This window comes from Neoarius graeffei, chromosome 7 (assembly GCF_027579695.1).
Source record: "Neoarius graeffei isolate fNeoGra1 chromosome 7, fNeoGra1.pri, whole genome shotgun sequence".
In the NCBI taxonomy this organism is placed as follows: domain Eukaryota; kingdom Metazoa; phylum Chordata; class Actinopteri; order Siluriformes; family Ariidae; genus Neoarius; species Neoarius graeffei.
The window spans coordinates 28,745,974-28,765,664 of record NC_083575.1 but is presented as its reverse complement, the minus strand read 5'-3'; the positions used below and the strand labels follow the sequence as shown (position 1 = coordinate 28,765,664).

The following is a 19,691-nucleotide window of genomic DNA, read 5'->3' as shown; positions in this document are numbered from 1 at the left end:
GCATTGGAGTGAATTTCTTTGTGGAGTATATTTTGATAGTATGGTAGTATTTATAGTGCCATTTTTAAATTTTGTTTGAAAACTTTCAAAGTTTGCAAATGAGCAAATTCCTTTGATGCATTCTGACAGGATTTTGATAGGATTTCGAGTGCTTTTTAAAAATTCTGTTGGAAAGTGTTTTAGTGAGAGATGCACTAAAGTAGTACTAAGACAGTGCAGTATTTATTTAATTGAGTTGTGTGAAAAATTGATGGACGAACATTATTATTCTCTGTGTTTCTGTATGTTGAACTAAAGTGGCTTAGTTACTGAGAAGAGATGTTTTTCCACATGCTGTAATCGCTTTTCTGTGGCCTTGGTGGTAACGAGCAGGATGCTTGAGTTCGTCCTAACTACGCATCTTCTCATGATGTAACCACCTTTCCTGACCTCGGTGGTGATAAGCAGGGAGCTTGAGCTCTCCCTAACTTGCATCCGCCTGCACATATCAGAGCACGCCAGGTGCACGCTTTAACAAAGCTTCATAGAAAATCTTGAGCCAATCACGTGAAGCAGTGAGCGAATGCTTTGAGTATAATAGATAACATTCCTAAAACACAACTCAGAGTGCGAGTACTCTCGGCATCATCAGAAGTGGTGTCTTCTTCTATTCTTCTCTTTCCTTTCCTATTTTATGTATCTTTTTGTAGCGAGAATCGCGTGTGGGTGGAGCACAGATCGGCAGGACAGATTAAGGTTCACAAAACTCCTTTTTATTTCCGTCTTTTCAGACTTTAACACTCTCTAGCTATTTCAGCGTGCACACACATCAGTCGTCTGGATGGGGAGAGAGCCCCCTTCCTCTGCTCTCTCCCTCTCCTTATATAGGGCACGGTTTACTGGGGAGAACACACACAAAACACAGGTTAATTACACTCAAGTGTAGCGATTCTGCCACTTACCTTCCCCGACTCCGCCCTCCTGTCACAGACTGGCGCTTGACCACGCCCCCGCTGCCACACTTTTATATGATCTACTATAATAAATGACTGAAAAGACGACTGCTAAGCGTTCTGAAGTGTTTATTAGAAATTTCCATTACAGTTGTTACTATTTTAGTCAAATCTTATTAAAATGTAATTTATATATGATATTATAGTTCTCTGTATTTTTACATGAGCTTACAGAAGGAAAACACATTTGATGCAATCCAATAATACTTTCATTCACTGTGACTAAGAAATGATAAACATTCTTCTGAAGCATCACTTGTGTTATTTTCTGTGGGTCTCTGCATGTATACAATATTCAGGCATGAGATTCTTCAGCTCAAAATCTGATTTAAGACTTCCCTTTCATTGTTGTTATATTAAAATTCAAGACGAGTATTATTTCAGATTTTTCACTGAGCTCTCTCACGCCGGATACATGAATCCCATAACCTATAGTAATTGATAGAACAATATCAACAATTCAAAAACTCTTTAATTGTATAAATTTCAAATGGTTTGCAATTAATTGGGATTCACTGTTTTTATCGTTTCAACCGCGCATCATACCCTCGTCCAATTGAAAATGTCGTTCACGCACTTTTCTCCCCCATGAGAATTTTGAAAAGTTGGCAAGTATGTGTTGTAGTTGAGTCACTAAACCTCGAGTCCAAGTCCAGTCTCGAGTCCCCAGTGTTCAAGTCTGAGTCAAGTCTAAGTCATTAAAAAAATTTGAGTCGAGTCCACTACTGATCCGAGTCGAGTCTGAGAACAAGACTCCAACCACGCCATTAACATTAGTTTGTTCCTGAACATGACATATGAACAGGTGAATGTGCATTCTCTTTGTCAGGGAGTGCAAAGTATTCTGTCAGAGATGGTTGGGAGACGGATGTAAGTGCAGAAGGTATGTTTATTAATACAAGTGAAAACAGGTAAACAATCCAGAACGACAGGCAAAATTGTAAAACAGGCAATAGGTCAAGCGAGGCACAAACAGGCTATCGTAGACTTGGCAGAATCAAAGACAAAAAACAGGAAATCAGGGATCAGGAAACCAAACAAGGAAATAAGGCTCAGTAATGTGTCAGTAACGCAACTCAATACTTCACAAAGTAAGTGTGCTTTCGCAGTTTTTATATAGGCATGCTGATTGCGCCTTAATCCTGTGCAGGTGCGAGTCATCTACAGCGTGCGTGCGAGAGTCCGCTTGGCGCGCGTGCTGTTCGGAGCGCGCCCGAGAGTCTCTCTGATGCATGCGCCAAAGCGCACAGCTGTGACACTCTTGCACGAAGTTAGTACAAAAATTAATGTAGAGATAAATATCCTATGCCAAATTATTATGGCATATTACAAGAAAAAGTCTTCGTCTCCACTTTACGAGTCCTAATGCAGTTAATGCAGGAGTCCGAGTCATCAGTGTTCAAGTCCAAGTCGAGTCACGAATCTTTAAAATTAGGGCACGAGTCAGACTCGAGTCTGAGTCCTGGATTCGAGTACTACAAGCCTGGGCCTATGCAAGTCAAACCCTTTGTGATGTAATGTTTTGTAAATTATCAATCCAAAGTCAAAAGGTCAGAGGATAGGCGGAGACAGAAAGTCAAAATCTCAGAACTCAAAAAACCCTAAAACTTTAGCTTTTTGTGCTATGCATGCTGTTTCATTATATAATATTTAAAAATAATTATATTTATATAATAAAGCAAATTTCTGCAAGTTTGACAGGTATTTTAATTATCACTTGCACTCTTAATAATGACAGGACTGTCCTGTGTCCCAAAATCATTAAGCCTGACTACATTCAAGCCAAAGAGCCTTGTAAGAGGGATCCGCAGTGAAGCCTAAACTCGTAAAGAGCCTGTAGGACACCTGGTTTTCCTCCTCAATGAAGCAGTACACTGGGTAGCCCTCTGAATGTAGTTTCTTTGCCAATATGGTGACCAGGGCTTTGGCGTAGCCTTTCCGTCTGTGCTCCGGCAGCGTGTACAGCAGTCCAACTGCACAGGAAGAATAGGTCAATATCCATGACACCGGCTGACCCTCAGAGTCCAGCACACAACACGAAGGGAAATTCATGATCATGTCCCTGATGAACCCTTCACTGAATTCACCCATGCCAAACTTCCACTTGCTGTTAACCAGAGCAATGTGTGACTCGTTGAGTGATGACACTTGGAAGGGTAACCTATCAAACAGAGTTTGATTCAATACCTACCAAAAAGTTGTATTATTCATTTTATTGTCTTTTAATCTGAAAGAATTAGCAATAATTTATTTCTAGAGTATCATTTTTCAGCATAAATAATATGTATTGAAAGAGATTAATAAAAATTAAAATGCATAATTTTGACCCAAACTTAAGTTAGGAACTATTAATCAGTTTGTGAGGATAACTGAAAAAAAAATGAATGATTCTTGAAATTTTGAAACCCAGAATGAACAGATTAAAAATTTTAATGACTTGCAGGATAAAATACTGATTAGATTAATGATCAACTGTACACCGAGAAGCTTAAATGGTAGATATGTTACCTTTCAGCTGTAAGGTTAGATGGATCTTGGAGTGTCATCAGGTGGCACACACAAGTTTTTATATCCAGCATCCCTCTGTTCAAAGCTATACTTATCATCATCTCCTTATGGCACAGGTCAAAGCCTAAACAGAGTTTTTGTTTGTTTGCAGTGTTTATTAGATTGGCTGGAGAAGCACAGTCTAAATTCGAATAAGGATGTGTGTTTTGGAAGAACAAAAATATTAGTTTGCTCTAATTCACCACTCCTAATTACCAGGGGGCAATGCATACCACATGAACATATGCATACATGCTGAGATCTTCAACAAGTTCATGTCGCAACACATGATGCAGATGAATACCATCTGTAGTAAACGCCGGTGTGGGTGGAGCACAGAAGCACGGCAGGCGAGAGTTTGTGTTTACACACACACACACACACACACACACACACTTTATTCGGCTTTCTTTCTTTCTTTCTTTCTTTCTTTCTTTCTTTCTCACGCACTCACACAAGTGTTGTGGTCGGGGAGAGCCTCTTCTCTCCTCTCCCCCTCCCTTTATACTCCATCCCTGCAAAACACACACACACACACACACCAGGTGTAATGACCTAGCCACTTACCTTCCCCGACCCCCGTCCTCCATTTCACAGACTGCTGCTTGGCCACGCCCCCGCTGCCACATACCCCCACCGCCCGACTCAGGCCGGGGAGCCATCTGGCCTGAAGCTGACTCTCCCCCCCCCGACGGGAAAGGAAGTCTACCACCACCATCTGCACCCCCGACCTGTGGATCACCTCAAACTTAAATGGCTGGAGCGCAAGATACCAACGGGTGATCCGCACATTGGCCTCCTTCATGCGGTGGAGCCACTGGAGGGGCGTGTGGTCCGAACAGAGAGTGAAAGGGCGCCCCAGCAGGTAGTATCGGAGGGCGAGGACCACCCACTTGATGGCGAGACACTCCTTTTCAATTGTGCTGTACTTGCTCTTGCGCATCGACAGCTTCCAGCTGATGTACAGCACCGGGCACTCCTCACCCTCCACCTCCTGGGACAAAACGGCCCCCAGCCCCCTGTCCGATGCATCAGTCTGCAAACTTAAAGGGGAGAGAGAAGTCAGGGTAGTGTAAAAGTGGCCCCCCCACACAGTGCAGCTTTTACCTCCGAGAAGGCCTGTTGGCATTGCTCCGTCCACTGGACCGGATCTGGAGCCCCCTTCTTCGTGAGGTCGGTTAGTGGGCTGGTGACGTCCGAATAGTTAGGTATAAACCTACGATAATAGCCAGCCAGCCCCAAGAACCGCCTCACCTCCTATTTGGTCTTGGGCCTCGGGCAGGCTGTAATCGCTGCAGTCTTGTTAATTTGGGGATGCACCTGCCCATGACCCAAGTGGAACCCCAGATACCGTACTTCCACCCGCCCAATCGCACACTTTTTCGGGTTAGCTGTGAGGCCCGCTCGCCTCAGCGACTTTAGAACAGCCCTCAGGTGTTCCAAGTGCCGCAGCCAATCATGACTGTAGATTATTATGTCGTCTAGATAGGCGGCCGCGTAGGCAGCATGAGGGCGGAGGACCCGATCCATAACCCGCTGGAACGTAGCGGGGGCCCCAAATAACCCAAAGGGGAGCGTGACGAATTGGTGTAAACCAAACGGTGTGGAAAAGGCCGTTTTCTCTCGGGATAGAGGAATCAAGGGGATCTGCCAATATCCCTTGGTTAGATCCAGTGTCGAATAAAAGCGAGCAGCACAACTCATCAATGCGAGGCATTGGGTATGCGTCAAATTTAGACACTGCGTTGACCTTTCTATAGTCCACACAGAACTGGACCGACCCATCAGTCTTGGGAACCAGGACCACTGGGCTGCTCCAGTCACTGTGGGACTCCTCGATTATGCCCATTTCAAGCATGGCCTTGGGTTCATCCCGAACCACCTTTTTCTTGTGTTCGGGCAAGCGGTAAGGGCGGCTACGCGCTACCACCCCCGGGGGCGTTTCAATGTGGTGTTCTATGAGGTGGGTACGACCCGGAAGGGGCGAGAACACGTCGGAAAATTCCTTCTGCAACTTGGCTACCTCCGTGAATTGGGTCGGCGAGAGGTGGTCTCCACAAGGGACGACCAATGCCAACACCACGGGGACCCCCTCATTCCAGCGTTTTAAAAGGTTGAGGTGGTATACTTGCAGTGCCCCGCCCCTATCCGTTCGCTTTACCTCATAGTCGACGTCCCCGACTCGCCGTGTGACCTCAAAGGGCCCTTGCCACTTGGCAACTAATTTAGAACTCGACGTGGGCAATAATACGAGTACTTTTTCTCCTGGCGTGAATTCTTTAAGGCGCGTGCCCCTGTCGTACAGCCGGCTTTGACGTTATTGTGCCTGCCGTAAATTCTCCTGTGTTAATTGCGTGAGGGTGTGGAGTTTTGCGCGCAGGTCAAGAACGTACTGGATTTCATTTTTACTCGGTGAAGGTCCCTCCTCCCAATTTTCCCGCAGCACATCCAGAATGCCTCGCGGCTTATGCCCATATAATAATTCGAAGGGAGAAAACCCTGTGGAGGCTTGCGGGACCTCTCGTACTGTGAACAACAGGGGTTCGAGCCACTTATCCCAATTACATGCATCTTCACTAACGAATTTCCGGATTATGTTTTTGAGTGTCTGGTTGAATCGCTCTACTAATCCATCCATTTGTGGGTGATATACACTGGTGCGGAGGGACTTAATCCCCAGTAACCCATACAGCTCGCGCAGTGTGCGTGACAAACGAGGTGCCTTGGCCTGTCAGGATTTCTTTCGGAATCCCAACCTGGGAGATAACGCGGAAGATTGCTTCCGCAATATTGTGTGCTGAGATATTGCGGAGAGGCACTGCCTCCGGATATCGCGTTGCATAGTCCACCAGAACTAAAATAAAGCGATATCCCCGTGCTGACATATTGCGGAGAGGCACTGCCTCCGGATATCGCGTTGCATAGTCCACCAGAACTAAAATAAAGCGATATCCCCGTGCTGACTGATCTAATGGCCCGACGAGATCCATCCCAATTTGCTCAAACAGGGTCTCGATTAGAGGAAGAGGGTGCAACGGCGCTTTTGGAGTGGCCGCGGGGATTTACTAATTGGCATTCACGGCACGCCGCACACCACCGACGGACATCCCCGCGAATCCCAGGCCAATAGAACCGGGCCATTATTCGGGCTAGTGTTTTGTCTTGCCCCAAGTGTCCAGCCATGGGATTAAAGTGAGCCGTACGGAATACGAGTTCCCTACGGCTCTTTGGGATTAACAACTGGGTTACTCGTTCCTTGGTTTGAGTGTCCTGCGTCACTCGGTACAATCTATCTTTAATAATGGCAAAATAGGGGAAGGTTGGTGCCGCACTTGGCTGAAGAGTTTGACCATCGATTACTCTCACTTGGTCAAACGCATGCCGCAGAGTCTTGTCTCGCGACTGCTCTAACGGGAAATCCCCAAGCGAATCCCCGAGAGAGGGAGGAGAAGCAGAGTGCTCCTCACTCTGATGTGGTGTTGACGCAGACAGCTCTGTGACAGCTTCTCCAGCCAATGCCACACCAGGATCTTCCCGTGACCTACTAGGGCAGGACCCACTGTGGGTTAAATACTCCATTAATTCTTTAAATCCCAGCCAATCAGTACCCAAGATCAATGAGTGGGTAAGATGAGGATTAACCGCTGCCTTCATTTTATGTGTTTGGCCCCAGAATAGAATATGGACAGACACTAGAGGGTAATGGTGAACATCCCCATGCACACACAACACTTTCACTGCTTGTGCTCCCCCCAGTGCCTCACCTTGCACCAGGCGTTGGTGAATTGAGGTCTGATTACAACCGGAATCCACCAAAGCGTGATATGTATCCCCTTGAATACTCACCGGTACGCGATACGTTCCGGCCCGATCGGGGGTGGTTTCCGGCGTGTCAGGGATCCGGATGACAGCCCCCACCTCCCTTGCGGGACTCTGATTTGGGAGACGCTCCGATTCCCCGCCGCGCCAGCACACCGGCCCAGGCTTTCCCTCTGCACTGGTGTTATGGGTGTCACTCACCTGAGGGGGAGACAACACAGACACAGAAGAGGGAGATAGGAGGACACCACGGGTGCGACGGGCCGGCTGGGGAGGCGCCAGCCGCCGCCTTCGTGGCAGGGGAACGGGGTGGAGAGGGGGACAAGAGACAGGAGAAAGAGGGGGAAGAGAAGCGAGGGGAGGCGCCTCGTCTGCCTGCCGTCAGAGCTGCTTCCAGATGGTCCTCCGCCAGCTCGATGGCTCATTCCAGCGACGCCGGGCGGTGACACTGGACCCATTCCGCCGTTCCTTCTGGAAGTTGAGAGATAAACTGCTCCAGTGCCACAAGATCGATGATCTCCTCGGCATCGTGGTCTTCTGCCCTCAGCCACCACCAGCAGGCATCCCGGAGTTGCTGGCCGAATGCAAACAGCCAGCCGACCTCCTCCAGTATCAGCGTCCGGAAGCGCTGATGGTGTTGCTCCGGGGAGCGGCCGAGCCGCTGCAGGATGGCTTTCCTCAGGTCTGCAAAGACCAGCCGGCTGTCAGCAGGGAGCTGCTGTGCTGCACCTCGCCAGTTAGGAGCAGGAGGAGGCGCGCCGCGCGCTGCTCCAGCGGCCACCCCCACGCCTCGGCTGTTTGCTCAAAGAGAGTGAGGAATGCTTCCAGATCGTCCTGCGGTCCCATCTTCGTGAGGGTGGCAGCAGCGGCGGCCGGCGGCCCTGCTGACATGAGCCGGTGCCGGAACGCCTGGCGATCTTCCTGCTGGGTCAGCATCAAGGCTTCGAAGCGCTGCTGCTGCTCCTTCTGGAGGGTGATCAGCTCTTGATGCTGGTTCTGCTGGGCGGTAGCGAGGGCAAGGATGAGCTCTTTGAACGGGGAGGACTCCATGGGGCGGTTCCCTTCTATGCGACCCGGGTTTCGGCACCACTGTAGTAAACCCCAGTGTGGGTGGAGCACAGAAGCACGGCAGGCGAGAGTTTGTGTTTACACACGCACTTTTTATTCGGCTTTTCAGCTTTCTTTCTTTCTCATGCACTCCCTCACTCACTCACACAAGCCTCTTCTCTCCTCTCCCCCTCCCTTTATACTCCATCCCTGCAACACACACACACACACACACACACACACACACACACACACAAATTGACATCAGGTGTAATGACCTAGCCACTTACCTTCCCCGATCCCACCCTTCATTCACAGACTGCTGCTTGGCCATGCCCCCGCTGCCACACCATCATTAATCAATTCCCCTTTCTACTTTATACCTGCTGCACTACATTTAACACCATATGGTATCCATTAGTAATGCATCACCACTGTTCTGGGGTGGGCTTCCCAAAAAGCATAGCAGCACAAAGATTGTTAAATGGTTGAGCGAGCAGCACAATGAACATTCTCTCTCCTCGTTAAGATGCTCTTAGTGTTAAGAGGCTTTTGGGAAACCCACTGCTGTCCTTTAACGTTGGACAAAACCCCCTCTCACTCTTTTTTGCCTCTGTGATATGATTAAAAAAAAAACCAAGCATGCTGTTTTTGCATATGCTTCCATCAATATTTGTGTTGTGTCACTGATAATGCTCTTTTATGCCCAGATGTGTTTGGGTGAACAGTCCCTCCAAACTATAAAGTAGCTGTCTGAAACCTCACTCCTTGTGATGGTACAACTTGGCCAGGATATGGAGCAACTTGGTTCATCCTCATATGCTGATGTGGTTTGTGCAATCTTTTCTGATTCATGCATGCTGGGGTCACACATTTGGCATGCCGCCCCAAGGAGCTCTAGATAGCAGGGTGCAAGTTTTGGTCACTCCAAAAGATTAGCGAGTCCTAAAGTTGTGACGATGTCACAAGAGAAACAAACTAGACTTCCAGTTGCAACCTGCAGATTTTTCATGGTGCAAGTCTTGTTACAAAGTTTGTTCCATCTTGGATAGAGGTGAAATTGATAAGGTAGACCTCCTCACTTTTTGCATGGTACACAATGATAGAGGTGATCCGAGCCATGCAGCCACGGGACAGGTTCATGTCCATGGACCTGCACAACCAAGTGTCCCAGGTCACAAATGCACAACTGCTTCTTAAGGATAGCCTTCCAATGGCATTTTAATATAAAAGTCCTGCAACTCTCCCTAACATCACAGGTGTTTTTAAGCTGAACAGAAATTGTAACACACAAGCAGCATTGCTTTTCATGAGTAACATGTGGATTGAGAGAATCCTCTCCCACTGCATCATGGTGCATTTCCCCAGCTGCTCAGTCACCAAGGGGAAGAATCTGCACTGTGTAGTGCGGGCAGCTCAGCAAATCACCAGGACCGACCTCTCAAACCTGGACTGTGTGTATATGCTAGCTGTCTGAAGAAAAGGTCTAACAGAGACAGAACACACTCTGGACACTGCCTGTTTGACCCACTACCCACAAGCAGTACAGGGCAATTCGATCACACACATGCAGACTAAAAAAGTTTTTTTTTCTCCCCAAAGTTGTGGCCTCCATCAATCCCCTCTCAGTGCAAGTGTTAAAGGACTGATCAAACCCCCTTCTCTTCCACACAATATGCGCACGCATGTATTACGGGTCCCAAGAGTGGTACCACAGTAATAAAGATAGTACCTGTAAAACAGGTGGATAAAATGAGATGACACAGGCTGCTGCTTTCCAGTTCTTCATCCAAAGTGCATCTGAGGGGAGAGCGGTGGTCCGCCCCCTTAGCAACCCGGACGCAACCGCTCCTCCTGTGTCACGCGCTTATGTTCCTACTAGGCACTAGGCCGTTCTAGAGTAACAATAATTGAAATTAAAAGTCCTACTAGGCATAGTGCCATTCTAGACGAATAAGATAAAAAATACAAATGCAGTAAATAAACAAATAATACATAAAACCTGTGGTCACCTACTTGGGTGCGCCACACATGCATAGTCACTTTACGTATTTATTGATTATTATTTTGCTGCTCACTCCTGTGTACATAATGTAATTTTTTTTGTTTTGAAATGTTGATGCTTTTGAGAGAGTCACACAACAATTACAGATCTGGATTGGAGTAAATTTAATTTAGTTCAGTCCATGGTGTTTCACTTTCATCAGTGTTTAGGAACCATGCCACACTGAAATGCAATCCACAGCCCTAAGTTGTCCTCGGGTCGTGACTGTGAGGAAGGCCTGATTGTGTCTTCAGACTTTCCTTTCTTACATTTAAAGAATGCCTTTTGTTGTTTATTAGTTTCATGCCACAACATTATATTATATTATAGTCACTGGTCACTTTATTACAACCCCGATTCCAAAAAAAGTTGGGACAAAGTACAAATTGTAAATAAAAACAGAATGCAATGAGGTGGAAGTTTCAAAATTCCATATTTTATTCAGAATAGAACATAGAGGACATATCAAATGTTTAAACTGAGAAAATGTATCATTTAAAGAGAAAAATTAGGTGATTTTAAATTTCATGACAACAACACATCTCAAAAAAGTTGGGACAAGACCATGTTTACCACTATGAGACATCCCCTTTTCTCTTTACAACAGTCTGTAAACGTCTGGGGACTGAGGAGACAAGTTGCTCAAGTTTAGGGATAGGAATGTTAACCCATTCTTGTCTAATGTAGGATTCTAGTTGCTCAACTGTCTTAGGTCTTTTTTGTCATATCTTCCATTTTATGATGCGCCAAATGTTTTCTATGGGTGAAAGATCTGGACTGCAGGTTGGCCAGTTCAGTACCCGGACCCTTCTTCTACGCAGCTGTGATGCTGTAATTGATGCAGTATGTGGTTTGGCATTGTCATGTTGGAAAATGCAAGGTCTTCCCTGAAAGAGACGTCGTCTGGATGGGAGCATATGTTGCTCTAGAACCTGGATATACCTTTCAGCATTGATGGTGTCTTTCCAGATGTGTAAGCTGCCCATGCCACACGCACTAATGCAACCCCATACCATCAGAGATACAGGCTTCTGAACTGAGCGCTGATAACAACTCGGGTCGTCCTTCTCCTCTTTAGTCCGAATGACACGGCGTCCCTGATTTCCATAAAGAACTTCAAATTTTGATTCGTCTGACCACAGAACGGTTTTCCACTTTGCCACAGTCCATTTTAAATGAGCCTTGGCCCAGAGAAGACGTCTGCGCTTCTGGATCATGTTTAGATACGGCTTCTTCTTTGAACTATAGAGTTTTAGCTGGCAATAGCGGATGGCACGGTGAATTGTGTTCACAGATAATGTTCTCTGGAAATATTCCTGAGCCCATTTTGAGATTTCCAATACAGAAGCATGCCTGTATGTGATGCAGTGCCGTCTAAGGGCCCGAAGATCACGGGCACCCAGTATGGTTTTCCGGCCTTGACCCTTACGCACAGAGATTCTTCCAGATTCTCTGAATCTTTTGATGATATTATGCACTGTAGATGTTCAAACTCTTTGCAATTTTACATTGTCAAACTCCTTTCTGATATTGCTCCACTATTTGTCGGCGCAGAATTAGGGGGATTTGGTGATCCTCTTCCCATCTTTACTTCTGAGAGCCGCTGCCACTCCAAGATGCTCTTTTTATACCCAGTCATGTTAATGACCTATTGCCAATTGACCTAATGAGTTGCAATTTGGTCCTCCAGCTGTTCCTTTTTTGTACCTTTAACTTTTCCAGCCTCTTATTGCCCCTGTCCCAACTTTGAGATGTGTTGCTGTCCTGAAATTTCAAATGAGCCAATATTTGGCATGAAATTTCAAAATGTCTCACTTTCGACATTTGACATTTGACATCGGTTGCACATATCGGTTATCGGCATCCCAATTCCATAATTATCGGTATCGGCCCTGAAAAAAAAACATATCGGTCGATCCCTACTGCTCATTCATGCAATTATCCAGTCATGTGTTAGAATCACAATGCATAAAATCAAGCAGCTACAGCTGAAGAGCCTCAGTTAATTGTCACATCTCTCACTGATCTCATGACTTTTACCATGGCATGCTTGTTGGTGCCAAACGATCTGATTTGAGTATTTCAGAAACTCCTGCTACCCTGGGGTTCTTACACAAAACAGTGTCTTGAGTTGACAGACTGGTGCAAAAAAACCAAAAAATATCGAGTGAGATTATTTTTTGCCTCTAGCTTGCTGTTTCGATCATTAGAATGCGTTAGGATTCCCTTAGGCTTTCTGTCTCTGGAGCATCAGAAGGTGTTAGGATTCCCGTCTCTGTGGCCACGGTTATCTTTTTATCTGGATTACAAGGCTCTGCGGGCCAGACTATGAAATAAATACCTTTTGTCAGGTCAGGCTGTGAAGTCTTTACTTTGAGCCATTGTTAGCTTGGGTTTACGGTTATTTAGCACAAAAGTCTTTTAGCACAAATCCAAAGTCTTTTAACACAAGTTCTAAAGTCTCAGTACAACTCTACGTTCTTTAGCACAAGATCCAAGAACACTTACTCTATTATGAATACTTACTGATCATGCTTAAAGATGCTTGATGGATTTATTGATGAAAGTTGTCAAGATTCCGATAAAAAACGAGCGATTGTATTTCCCCACTCCGCCATCTTTGATACGTGATGGACTTTTCATAATTTGAGTAAGTTTTTAGGAATAGATTCCGCTCTTAGTCGGCAAAACATGTTGTCATGCAGGGTGAGACATAATCCCCTGGTTAATTAATTCGGCAAACGCGTAATTATTGACAGTCAATTGAATTTGTGATATGATCAGAAGTGATTGAAGTTATCTATGAAAGTGCCCACAATTCAAGGTTTGTTATGGCTTAATGGGAAATATCCAAAGACACCAAACAATTGGATTTTCAGTCCACGTTTCAGGGATCAACAACTGATCCTTAACATGCACAGCAGCAGAAATTCCGGCTTCCGGTCATCAAAAACCCCTTCCTATATCAAGAGGAGTATTTTTTTTTTCAATTATTGTGACCATAATAGAACTTACAGTTGTGCTAAGAGACTTTAGAACTTGTGTTAAAAGACTTGTGCTAAATAACCGGATACCATTAGCTAGTTTAGAAAGATTACTTTCATTTCAATAATTTATGGGCCTCTCACACACACACACCTGAATTATTGGCCACAATTATCTTTCTGAGATCATGGTGAAATTGTTGTATTATTTGGCATGAATTTATGATTGTTATACTTAAGAGCTATTTTAACACCAAGTTCCATTAAGCTGAGCCAAGGTAGGGTTTTTTTTTTTTTAGTTTAAATGTTTAGAGGATCTTGCACAAGTATGGGTGTGAGACCATCTTGTAGTCCTCACCACTGATCCTTATCATCATAAGGGCATTTCACGTAACAAACACAGATTCATCATTAAGTAGTAAAACCTTGAAAATGCCATATGGTAAGAAACAAGAGTAGGTCTATTTTCTTTTGAAAAATAGTGGAAAGTATGTTTTAGCCAATGAGAAGCCCGATGTTGGGCAGCCAATCAGAAGTCTGTGTTTTAAACAAAGAAAGTCCTTTTACAATGATTTTAATAGAAGCTGCCGTTTTGTTTTGGGGCAGTCCTCCCAAAGAGGGACACCACTTAAAAACTAATGGAAGAAAACGTAGACCTCAGTGTGTATCTGGGTATCAATCAGCACTTGCTTTGGTTTTGTGCAGTAAAGGTGCTTCAAGGCAACTTCTTTCATGTAAGTATATTTTTGGCTACTTCTGAGGTACAGACTACCATGACATGAGCAGCAGTTTTGTAGGTGGAAATGTCATATTGATGAGAAAGGAAGATCTCAGCACGTGTGTCCACAGGCTAGTACTCAGGTGTTATACACTGCCCCTGGTGATTGTCTCAGGTTCAGAGACTCACAGTTACAAACATAACTAGTATTTTGGCTGCTCAAAATGTTAGTAAACCTTTACAATGCAATAACAAAAAGTCAAATTCATACTTAGACAGATGAACTGCTTCCAGTCAAAAATGTCCATCCTGTTGAGCATGCTCCTGAGAAATCCTTCATCCTTGGTAAAAATGCATGCATCTTTGAAAGCATCCGCTTTCTGCAAGTCAGAAAAACAGGACAAGATGAAAATTTTAATTCAAGCTAGCTTTTCTGTTCATACTTCATACTAAAGTTCACATACAATACCTCGTGTCGTTGTGGTCTGACAAGTACAACATTAAAATCTGGCCACTGGTCCACCAGCACATCTTTGGGGTGAGCTTTTACTCGATTAATCATAAAAACATATCCATATACCTAGGAGACAGAAACCATTCCTCATTATGGTTTCTTCATGATCAAATATAGGTGAAAGATCTATACATGTATTTAATAGATATTTGAACTTATTCTGTCCACATTCACTGGATATGAGCAATCGCGCGCTCTGATTGGCTACTCTACTACTAGGATATCAACTCGTATACCGTAAGTAGAGAAAAACAAAAATGGCGGAGCATGTTGCTGAACCAACCTAGGACAAAATAAAAACTCTACTCAAAAACAAAACCCCCAAAAAATCATCAAGTATTTAAAATAAATAAATAGCTAAAAGAATATAGTTCCCCCCAATATTGCTTGTTCCACACTCCAGCCCAGTCAGGGGCAGTAATGCACCTTTAAAAACATGTGCACATGAACTGGCGGCTGTGTTCACTGACATATTCAACAAGTCACTGAAGGAGGCCATAGTCCCTTCCTGCTTTAAAGCTGCAACCATCATCCCCGTCCCAAAGCGCTCAGCAGTCACATGCTTGAACGATTATCAGCCTGTTGCACTAACACTGATAATCATGAAATGCTTCAAAAGACTGGTGATGAACTACATCAAAGCCTCCATCCCTGCTGACCTGGACCAGTACCAGTTTGCCTACAAAACCAACAGGTGCACTGAGGATAGCATCTTCCTCATGCTCAAACCGTACTGACTCACCTGGAGAACCCTGACACCTATGTGAGGATACTGTTCGTTGACTTCAGCTCGGCCTTCAACACTGTCAATCCGAGCAAGCTGGTCAACAAGCTGCTGTCTCTGGGCCTGGACCACCACCTCTGTAGCTGGATTAAGGACTTCCTCTCCAACAGACCACAGCATGTGAGACTTGGAGACTTCATCTCATCCAACACCATCTTAAACACTGGCACCCCCCAAGGCTGTGTTCTTAGTCCACTCCTTTACTCACTCTTCACACAGGACGGTTCTCCCATTCATAACTCAAACAAAATATACAAGTTTGCAGATGACACAGCTGTGGTGGGGTTGATAACCAACAGCGATGAGGCAGCCTACAGAGAGGAAGTTCAGGCCCTCACATCTTGGTGTCAGAACAATGACTTGCTCCTCAACACCAACAAAACAAAGGAGCTTGTCACTGACTTCAGGAAATGACCGGATAAAACAAATGCCAGCCTGGTGATCTCTGGAGAGGAGGTGGAACAGGCGGGGAGCTTCAAGTACCTCAGTGTTCACCTCTCAGAGGACCTAACATGGGGAGTGAACACCAGAGAGGTGGTGAAGAAGGCCCAGCAGAGACTCTTCTTCCTGCGATCCCTAAGGAAAACTGGGCTTTCACAGAAGCTCCTTACCAACGTCTACCAGTGCGCCATACAAAGTGTTCTGAGCTATGGATGCATAGTGTTGTTCTCCAGCTGGACCTCAGAGGAGAGGAAAGATGTGCAGCGGATCATCAGGACTGCATCAAAAATTATTGGTACTCATCTCCAATCCCTGGAACAGATCTACTCTGCCAGGCTGAGAAACAGAGCCACAAAGATTAGGACTGACTGCATTCGGCCTGGACAATGTCTTTTTGACACCCTTCTCTCTGGGAGGCTGAGGGTCAGAAAGTCACAAATAGCAAGACAGCAAAATAGCTTCTTCCCCAGGGCTGTAAAAGCTCTGCTGGAGGCCTGATCTGGACTTGGACTCACACTCTGCACCTAAATGTGTTTACCTACATTGAATAACCACATACTGCAATTTATACTGCTGCTTATATGCCATTATGCTGCTTTTTGGTTGGACATTCTGCCCACCAACTTTTTTAAGTCTGTTCTTCATCTTATAATTACAGATGTGCTTCAAATTATAAATACATCCCTAGAGACTGGCGTTGTTCCTGTGTCCCTGAAAAAAGCCGTTGTAAAGCCCCTACTTAAAAAAAATAATCTGGATCCTTCAGTATTAAATAACTACAGGCCAATATCAAATTTACCATTCATCGGGAAAGTCCTTGAAAAAATTGTCTTCAATCAATTAACTGCTTTCTTGATATCAAACAGCCGTTTTGATAATTTTCAGTCAGGATTTCATGCCAATCATAGCACTGAAACAGCGCTGATTAAAGTTATAAGTGACATACATCTTAATACTGATGCAGGCAAAACATCGGTCCTGGTATTACTGGACCTCAGTGCAGCTTTTGATACTGTTGATCACAACATACTGCTATATCGACTTGAACACTGGGTTGGATTGACTGGTAAAGTTATCAATTGGTTAAATTCATACTTAGAAGATAGAAGCTTCTTTGTTACCATGGGAAATTGTTCCTCAACGTCAATGTCCTTGACTTGTGGTGTCCCCCAGGGGTCGATTCTTGGACCATTACTTTTCAATCTTTATATGCTCCCACTTGGGCAAATTATCAATAACAATTCAATTTTGTATCACTGCTATGCAGATGACACCCAAATTTATTTTGCTCTATCACCTAATGATTATGCCCCCCTTGAATGTCTCTACCAGTGTATCGATCAAATCAACAACTGGATGTCACAAAATTTTCTTCAGCTGAACACAGATAAAACAGAAGTAATTCTATTTGGAAATAAAGATGAAAGACTCAGGATTACCACTATTCTTGACACAAAAGGGATTAAAACTAAAGAAATGGTTAAAAATCTTGGTGTTTTCATTGACAGCGAGCTAAACTTTGACAGTCACATGAAAGCAATCACTAAAAATCACATTTTATCACCTAAAAACATTTCCAAACTAAGAGGACTTATGTCAAAAAATGATCTGGAAAAACTGATACATGCCTTCATCTCTAGTAGGGTTGATTACTGCAATGGCCTTTTCACAGGCCTGCCAAAAAAGACCATCAAACGACTTCAGCTGGTTCAAAATGCAGCGGCGAGGGTTCTCACACGAACAAAAAGAACAGAGCACATTACTCCAATTCTAAGGTCCCTTCACTGGCTTCCAGTAAGCTACATAATTGACTTTAAAGCATTGCTGCTGGTGCACAAATCTCTAAATGGTACAGGGCCCAATTACCTCTCTGATATGTTGCAGCGGCCTAACCCAATCAGATCTACCAGATCGCAACAGAAAAATTTACTATTAAAACCTGTTGTTAAAACAAAGTATGGTGAAGAAGCTTTTACCTACTATGCAGTGCAGCTATGGAACCAACTGCCAGAGGACATCAAAAATGCTCCTGCTGTTGGCAGCTTCAAATCTAGGTTAAAGACCAAGCTGTTTTCAGATGCTTTCTGTTAAATAATTAATATTGTCTTCTTTACATGTTTTATAATCTTTACTTTTACAGTCTCTGCATGTTTCAAATTTTACTTAACTTTTATTCTATTTTATTCTGCTGGGGTTTTTTTTTTTCTTTTTCTCCCCCTATTTGAACTTCTACTTCATTTTATTTCTACTATTGTTTAATTCTTATTATATTTCTTCCCATTTATTTTATGTAATTTTATTCTCTATTGTTTACTGTTTTGCTTTTACTTCTGTAAAGCACATTGAACTGCCACTGTGTATGAAATGTGCTATATAAAAAACTTGTCTTGCCTTTTTAAAAGGTGTTTTATATATATATATATATATATATATATATATATATATATATACACACATACATACACACACACACAACCCCGATTCCAAAAAAGTTGGGACAAAGTACAAATTGTAAATAAAAACGGAATGCAATAATTTACAAATCTCAAAAACTGATATTGTATTCACAATAGAACATAGACAACATATAAAATGTCGAAAGTGAGACATTTTGAAATTTCATGCCAAATATTGGCTCATTTGAAATTTCAGGACAGCAACACATCTCAAAAAAGTTGGGACAGGGGCAATAAGAGGCTGGAAAAGTTAAAGGTACAAAAAAGGAACAGCTGGAGGACCAAATTGCAACTCATTAGGTCAATTGGCAATAGGTCATTAACATGACTGGGTATAAAAAGAGCATCTTGGAGTGGCAGCGGCTCTCAGAAGTAAAGATGGGAAGAGGATCACCAAATCCCCCTAATTCTGCGCCGACAAATAGTGGAGCAATATCAGAAAGGAGTTTGACAATGTAAAATTGCAAAGAGTTTGAACATCATCTACAGTGCATAATATCATCAAAAGATTCAGAGAATCTGGAAGAATCTCTGTGCGTAAGGGTCAAGGCCGGAAAACCATACTGGGTGCCCGTGATCTTCGGGCCCTTAGACGGCACTGCATCACATACAGGCATGCTTCTGTATTGGAAATCACAAAATGGGCTCAGGAATATTTCCAGAGAACATTATCTGTGAACACAATTCACCGTGCCATCCGCCGTTGCCAGCTAAAACTCTATAGTTCAAAGAAGAAGTCGTATCTAAACGTGATCCAGACGCACAGACGTCTTCTCTGGGCCAAGGCTCATTTAAAATGGACTGTGGCAAAGTAGAAAACTGTTCTGTGGTCAGATGAATCAAAATTTGAAGTTCTTTATGGAAATCAGGGACGCCGTGTCATTCGGACTAAAGAGGAGAAGGACGACCCGAGTTGTTATCAGCGCTCGGTTCAGAAGCCTGCATCTCTGATGGTATGGGGTTGCATTAGTGCGTGTGGCATGGGCAGCTTACGCATCTGGAAAGACACCATCAATGCTGAAAGGTATCTCCAGGTTCTAGAGCAACATATGCTCCTATCCAGACGACGTCTCTTTCAGGGAAGACCTTGCAATTTTCCAACATGACACTGCCAAACCACATACTGCATCAATTACAGCATCATGGCTGCGTAGAAGAAGGGTCCGGGTACTGAACTGGCCAGGCTGCAGTCCAGATCTTTCACCCATAGAAAACATTTGGCGCATCATAAAACGGAAGATACGACAAAAAAGACCCAAGACAGTTGAGCAACTAGAATCCTACATTAGACAAGAATGGGTTAACATTCCTATCCCTAAACTTGAGCAACTTGTCTCCTCAGTCC

General features: G+C 44.2%; 1 protein-coding gene across 1 annotated transcript in view; it reads right to left on the bottom strand.

Annotated features, from left to right (window-relative positions):
* Positions 1–887: 887 nt before the first annotated feature.
* LOC132889215 (glycine N-acyltransferase-like protein Keg1) overlaps positions 888–19,691 on the bottom strand; it is a 31,373-nt gene continuing 12,569 nt past the window's right edge. Inside the window, 5 exon segments of the mRNA XM_060925480.1 lie at positions 888–2,822; positions 2,825–3,153; positions 3,501–3,624; positions 14,423–14,531; positions 14,621–14,731. Of these exon segments, the coding sequence (XP_060781463.1) occupies positions 2,770–2,822; positions 2,825–3,153; positions 3,501–3,624; positions 14,423–14,531; positions 14,621–14,731 (726 nt within the window). The 3' untranslated portion in view covers positions 888–2,769.